Genomic DNA, 7499 nt, shown 5'->3' with positions numbered 1-7499 from the left:
AATTGCACCCAACTTCAATTACTTGGGTGGCTTTCCAAACGGGCAATAAATAGTGAAAAATATTTAGTTTCTCGAAACGCCTACTTCGAATTTTTTAAAATTAATTCTTTATCAAGTCTGCAACACAAAAAAGAACAAAATTTTAAAGTCGGTGGAGCATTTTCTTCTTCTTTTTATTTTTTAAATTTTTTTTAATTTCAGAAATCGACCATTTCCTTATTATATTTTTAAAAGGATTTAATCGTACAAACATGTCGTACCTTCCGCCTACTCAAACAAATCCCTTCATATCTCCTGTCACGTCTCCACCGCCGTTGAGAATTTTCCGGCGATTGTGTAGCGTCTGCATAACACGCGCCTCCGCCACAGCAATATAAAACCAAATCACACTTCTTTGTTTCTCATATATGGATTTCTTCAAATCCGTATTCACCGACAACGATCCAGAACTTTCCGATACCGAAAACACCCCTACTTCTCCAAACCCTACGAACGCATGGACAAGCTTGTTCAAAACCATAGCCACGAAATCCGAATCTGTAGTGCAAAACTATCGCCGTGATCTCCAGGAATTTAGCACCGGTTTGAAATTAGAAACGGCTACAATCCGTGAAGTAGCTAGCCGAGCCGTTAAGGACTTGCCTGCTCGGCTTGAATCAGGAGCCGCCGTTGCACAGGAATCACTCGAATCTGTTGGCCAAGCCATTGACAATATCGGCTCTACTGTGTCGGATATTATTGCTCGTGGTAAGGACTCTATGATCCTTGTTAATAATGATTCTGATACTGATGAATTATCTACTAGTTTAGATCAAAATGCCAAACCTTACAGTAGAATTGATGCCACAATTCGAGCGACACAGTGTGATGTGAAAACGTATTGTGAGGAGCCGGAGGATTTGAGTGATTATAATGAGTGGAAATTGGGGTTTGTGTTAGAGGAGATGAGTGGGGAGATTGAGGATTTGATTAAGGGGAATGGTGTGATTGATGAGATTTATAGTGAGGTTGTTCCGAGTAGGGTTGATGAGGAGAGTTTCTGGTCTCGGTATTTTTATAAGGTTTATAGGATAAGGAAAGCGGAAGAAGCAAGGGCGAGGCTTGTGAAGAGGGCGATTGAGGGCGAGGAGGAAGAGGAATTGAGTTGGGATGTTGATGATGAGGATTACGAGGATATGGAAGGGAGCACCCGTGATAATGTAGCGAAAGAAGAGTACAACAACAACAACGTACCCAGTGTGATCCCACAAGTCGGGTCTGGGGAGGGTAGTGGAGCGAAAGGAGAGTTTGGGAAGAAAATGAATAGGTTAGAGGTTGAGGAAAGGGCGAGGAGATCGGTAAGTGGAGAAGATGAGAAAGAAATGGCTTTGGAGACAACAAGTGATGGTGGGGATGAGAAAGTGAGAGTAGATGATTCTGAATCGAGGGGTGATAGGGGGAGTTCAGAAGGTAAGAATGATAACAGTGATTTTTCAGTTATTTCTAGTCAATTGTCTTCGCACGAGGGAGATGATCTTGGGTGGGATGAGATTGAAGATATTGCAAGTGGTGATGAGATCAAGGTGTCTGAGAGAACGAGCCCAAGCAAAACTGATTTGAGGAAGCGTTTGAGTGCTGCAGAGGACGAGGAAGAGTTGTCGTGGGATATTGAGGATGATGATGACGCTGAAGCTTCCAAATCATGATAATTCCCATTGTGCTATCAAAGCTACTATTATGGTTTAGTTTCCAAGTATTAAGTATAGAATATAGCAGCGGTTATTCTGGATTTATTTGATGGCGCTTCATAAGAATAATGTATATATCATTTTTAATTTCTTGAATTTAAGAAACTGTATCCGACTACTACTATTTGTATTGTGATCGGGATCTGCATCTTACACGTCAATACATTTTTCCTATTTTATTTTCTCGGTCATCTTCTTGAGATAGCATCTGCTGGATGTGGTTTCAGATGTGAACTTCCACGTGTTTTGGCGCTGTTGAATCTCAAATTCTACCTATATTTGGTGCAGCTTAGGGAAATTCACAGTTAACATGTTCGGAATTTGATATGCTTGGTGCTCAAAACAACTATATTCTCCTGCAATTATGTCATCTTATTTTGGATCAGTACCTTTACTCCTGGATTTGCTTTATATAGGCATCTATGTGTTTTACAGCCCTAGGGCAATTCCCAAAATTGTGGTAGTTAAGAGGCCAATTAATTTGAATTGTTTGTGTGATATTTAGTTGCTTACCTGGTTACCGAGTCCCTTCATATTTCAGCTTTGTCTCGAGTTGTGCTATCTGACTTCTCCTTGGATTTACTTTTATGCGAAATGATGATCCCTCTCCATTTAAGTTTGGAAGTTGGAAAACTGTTGGATAAGCTCAGCTCCATGGTTTGAGGGATGCCTTGCTTAGTGTAGCTTAGTTCCTTACTGGTCACGCGAGGAACATGAGGAGGTCTATATCATCCTTCATTTGAGAAGCAGTCTCTTTCTCATAAGGCGAATGTTGATGCTCTTAGCCGAAAATCATAGGTGGTTTGCTTCTGCCTTCAAAGAACTTGGAGACAAGAATAAGGGGATAACCAATGTGAAACGCTACAAGAAAGTCAAGATGTTGTATAGGCAACTAGTCTTAGACTAGTGTATTGAACTAAAGCTCCCTGTGAGCTAAACAACATTGCTAAACTGTATCAGTAAACCATAGTGATCTAGACGCAGTTACAGTTGCATTAAATTTCAAGTGATGATTTATCTGATGATTTATCATACTCCCCTTCTAGGGTGGGTTGCCAGAAAGTTCTGCATTCTAGCCAGATATGATGTTAGACAACGAGGGAAAATTATGAACAGTCAACATGCCGTCCACCGCTGAGATAGCAGCGTCCAATTTACTTGTCCTGTTTTGTATCACTTTTTTTCCAGAGTTAAGATAATACCTTAACCCCCTAAACGTTGAAGTACTAATAACCAGAGCATCAGCAGAAGAGCTTCATTCATGGTGTAAGAGAGGCTATTGCCTAACTACTGCTACTGAACGTTTAAAAGGGCTAGAGTGCGAGGAATTTTTTTTTTCAAAAGACAAACTATAACCTACAAAGTCTACATCTTACAAGCTGAAAATTTCGGCAACCAGCACCTCCATGTTTTAATTACACCATTACGTGAACTTTTCTATCACAAGGGAATACACACAAAACGCATTCAAAGTTAAAGCTATTTGCCATGTTTGAGATCTCTGTCAGGCCAGAGAATGCGTCCCATTTCTCATAGTCGATTACAGTAAACATCAATGACACTTTATTTTGGAATTTCCTGATAATTGGCCTTGACAACATCAAACACTGGAACTTAAGTGCTACTTACAAGTAATATACCAGTAGAAACAGTAAGACAACTTATCTATAGAACCATGTTTCAGCCATATTAATGGACAAACAAAGCAAAATTTTTAAAAATGTTTTGATCACACGCATTTCAGGTGACATTGCCCACACACTTAGTTGTCTCCCTGCCTCAGAATACGCAGAATGGTCAAGAACAGGTTCAGAACATCCAGGTACAGAGTGACAGATGCCCAGATGTATTCATCATATGTGAACCTCTTAATCAGGTTGTCTGTGTCGTAAATAATGTATCCACAGAAAATTATAGCACTGATTGCACTGTAAACAGCACTAGTTGTAGATCCGAGAGGGAAGAACATCTGCAAATGGACAAAAGTCTCACAAGTCAACTACAAAATAGGTCATACAAAAGTTCTAGTTTCTCGAATTGGGTTACAGGGGATGAGCAGAAGGAAAGGCAACACGAACCTGCATAAATCCAGTCAGGATAAGTACAAAGAGGCTAGTAAACAGTATTGGACCCAGGAAGCTGAAGTCTTTGCCCTTCTTAGAAGCCCAGAATGTGTATCCAGTCAGAGCTGTAACTACAGCGGATGTCAAGACCAAGGCTTCAAGCACAATTCTTCCTGTAATTTCAAAGCGCACGAATATGAGTAAATCATCCAAAATGTCAACATAAAGATAACCAACAAACGCCAATAGAAAGCTTCATAAAGTAGAGAAACTACTCACCTTCAGTATTAGCACAGGTCACACCCACTGTGAGACTCAAAGAAGCAGTGAAGAGGCCAAGGAAAACAAAATTCAATGGATGCCTCTGCTGATATATGTGCAAGGGCCACAGCACTGCACAGAAACACATCATTACTGGTCTAGCTTTCTACAAAGGGAAAAGGAAAATGCTGACAGGTCGATAAACTTTTGGACAATTCAATATGAGCAAATCCAGAAGCATCAGACCATGCATTAACTACAAGTTTGTACTGCAGAAAAACCAAACAGACCTGTATACACTATTAAACACCAAACCTATGACCACAAGCCCGTAACCTCAAGTTTCCTCCATTTTCTCAGCTAATTAGAAAACTCTGTTCTGTAACTGCATATCATATTATACAATTCTGAAAGGAGAAAAATACTGATGCACTATCTGTGCAAACAGAAACATTAAAGCTGATCAACGCAGTGGCAGATTTACTAGCAAAGCTAAAATTTTCATTGGCCGCAATCATAAACGGAACACAAAGAAGTCTCAAAATTTGAGGTTGCATCGTTGACTGAACACCATAAGTGTGAAGAGTAATCTAAGAGTCCAACAATTCAGAATACAGATACCAACAGTTACATGCATAAGAGAACACAAACCTGAAAGATCGTAGCTCTTTTTCCGATCAAAGCATAAAGAAATAAGATGAATTTACAACCATATTACAAAGTACACAAACAACCGCCAGTTGCATTTGACAGGACAAGCCCATAAACATCACGAGTATACTAAAGGGTCAAGAATTCAGAATTGGAACAATTTAATAGATCTATAACATATCTATTATCTAAGAAGGAACCCTCTGTCCCATATTACTTGTCATGTTGCATTTATCGAGAGTCAAAACATTTTAAAATGTATTTTTTGCATTATATTGACGTGAGAAAAATTGCAACTTGTAGTACTTTTCATTTAGTTTTTTTAATATCTAACTATAATTTTAAAATATTGTGTGGATCTGATCCAATTTAGCTACGAAAATGAGTCAAATTGACTCTCGTCAGGTGAAAACATGACAACTAACAAGGGATGGAGGGAGCAATAGATTGCACAATTTGCATTAATTAAAACACATACATGAAAAAAAATATATATATAGATCTCAGATGTCGCTCTAGTCATAACACAAATAAAAGATTTTTAACCTAATAGATCATAAAATACGCTCAATTCAAAGCACTAATAAACAATCATCAAGTCAACGATTCAGAAAACAGATCGACGACCGACAAGCACAGAGCACATGAATAAAAACCTAAAGCATTAATAAAAATGAAGAGATCTAGGGTTACTACTTACAGAGAAAAGGAAGGATAATGAGGAAGAGAAGGCCAGGAGTGCCACGTAGGAGATCGTTGATGGGCGCGTAGAGCACAGTGGCGGCAGAGACAAGGGTGGTCAAGAGGATCTGAGCAGCGAGAATACCGTAGACTTTACGAATGAAACCCCAACGCAACTGATTCTCACCATATCCGAGACCTGGATATAAGGTTCCTTCTTCTATATCTCCTTTAATTCCACCATCTTCCGTGTTCAAACTCCTAAATCCGTACATCTTCGATTTAGACGAAAGGTCGTTGTGGTGGAATAGAGAAAGGAGAGTATATTATTATTCGTCAATTTTAGATATTGTTATTCCGATTCACAAATATATACTAATATGTTGAAGTTTCTGTGATGTTACTCCAAGTTCGATCTCTCTTTCACTATAAAATACTCCCGATTCTTTTTCCGTCTATTTATTTCCTCCGTACCAAAATAGTTGTCGTTTCACCTTTTTATTAATCTTTAGAGTTAAATTAGATTAGATTAATTTAATATTTTAAAATTAAAATTTAGATATTTAAATGAGAAAATAACACTCTATATCTATTTAGAGAAAATATTTACCTGAAATGGCTCATATTACGAATATTACTCGAAATAGCCCTTTTATATATAATCATACAGTTTTATACAAAGGTTTAAACATTGTTTACAATAAGTGTATAATGTTGTACAATATTGTATATCGTGTGTATAAATATTTTTGCAAAAACAAATTGGCTATGCAGATGTAAATTAAAATATGACTACGTGGATGTAATATTTAGAAAGACTTAATGAAGTGAGCTTGGTACCGCGGAAAGCCGGGTGGAGGAGAGAAGGGACTCTCCCAAGAGAGGCCCCAGCGGAACTTTTTATGTTAGATTGTATATTATTGAAATTGTTCCATGAATAGCTACGATAAGCATTGTAAGTTGAATTTTTCTCATATCAATATAGTGAAAAAATGTATCTCAAAATGTTGGTCAAAATTGATGTAGTTCGACTCTCGATTAGTGAAATGTGACAAATATTTTGGGATAGAGGAAGTACAATCAAGCAAAATTCAGAAAAAGTGATCTTCTATACCCGCTTACTATTTGAAAAAAAAAACATTTATGTTTTTTTATTTCCTATATATTTTCTAGCGACTTCTTATAAAAAATTATATAACTAAAATAATATTTATAGTGAATTATAAGATATAATTTCGCCAAAATGTGTTAGCACCGGAAATTTACTAACTTATTTTTATAATATAGTTGTGACTATATTTTTATAATATAGTTGTGACTATAACGATGAGCATGGAGGTTTTGGCTTCGGGGACAGGAACAAAGGAGGGGTTTCACTCCTGGATTTTGCAAAAGCTTTTGGATTGGTGGTAGCCAAATTGAGTTTTCCGAAAAGGGAGCAGTACCTGGTAACCTTCCGTAGTTCGACGACTGCGACGCAGATAGACTTTTTGCTCCTTAGAAAAGATGATAAAGGTCTTTGTAAAGACTGCAAGGTCATTCCGAGTGAGAACCTTACGACCCATCATAAGCTCTTAGTGATGGATTTGGAGATTAAGAATAAGAAGAAAAAGAGGGTCGTGAATGACCGCTCGAGGATCGGGTGGGGGAGTTTGACTTTGTCTAGTGCCCAGGATATGGAGGAGAAGTTGAGGGCTATGGGGGCTTGGGAGAGCAGGGAGGATGCGAACAGTATGTGGGATAGGACGGCCAACAACATTAGGGAAGCAGCTAGAGCTGTACTGGGGGTCTCGAAAGGTCATCCTGGTGGGCACCGAGGGGACTGGTAGTGGAATGGATAAGTCCAAGGGAAGGTAGAAGCAAAGAAGGTGGCGTATGCGAAGTTGGTAGATAGTAAAGACGGGGAGGAGAAGCGGACGAATAGGGAAAGGTATAAGATTGCGAGAAAGGAAGCGAAGTTGGCAGTGTCGGCGGCAAAAACGGCAGCTTTTGAACGCCTATATGCAGAAATAGAGGACAAAGGCGGGGAAAAGAAGTTGTTCAGGCTAGCCAAGGTAAGGGAGAGAAAGGCACGGGATCTGGATCAAGTAAAGTGCGTTAAGGACGAGGATGGCAA

General features: G+C 38.7%; 2 protein-coding genes across 2 annotated transcripts; one reads left to right on the top strand and one right to left on the bottom strand.

Moving 5' to 3' along the window:
- Window positions 1–217: 217 nt before the first annotated feature.
- Window positions 218–1911, top strand: LOC132645023 (uncharacterized). Its single transcript, XM_060361756.1, has one exon. It carries the CDS (start codon window positions 408–410, stop codon window positions 1683–1685), a length of 1278 nt encoding a protein of 425 aa, XP_060217739.1. The 5' UTR covers window positions 218–407; the 3' UTR covers window positions 1686–1911.
- Window positions 1912–3267: 1356 nt separating this feature from the next.
- Window positions 3268–5818, bottom strand: LOC132645024 (BI1-like protein). Its single transcript, XM_060361757.1, has 4 exons — window positions 5403–5818; window positions 4070–4183; window positions 3806–3963; window positions 3268–3696 (listed from the first exon to the last, which is right to left on the bottom strand). Exons 1-4 carry the CDS (start codon window positions 5656–5658, stop codon window positions 3490–3492), a joined length of 735 nt encoding a protein of 244 aa, XP_060217740.1. The 5' UTR covers window positions 5659–5818; the 3' UTR covers window positions 3268–3489.
- Between the last annotated feature and the right edge of the window lie 1681 nt (window positions 5819–7499).

Source organism: Lycium barbarum, chromosome 6 (genome assembly GCF_019175385.1).
Source record: "Lycium barbarum isolate Lr01 chromosome 6, ASM1917538v2, whole genome shotgun sequence".
Lineage (NCBI taxonomy): Eukaryota > Viridiplantae > Streptophyta > Magnoliopsida > Solanales > Solanaceae > Lycium > Lycium barbarum.
Note: the sequence above shows the minus strand (reverse complement) of the source record. Positions and strands in the feature narration are given on the sequence as shown.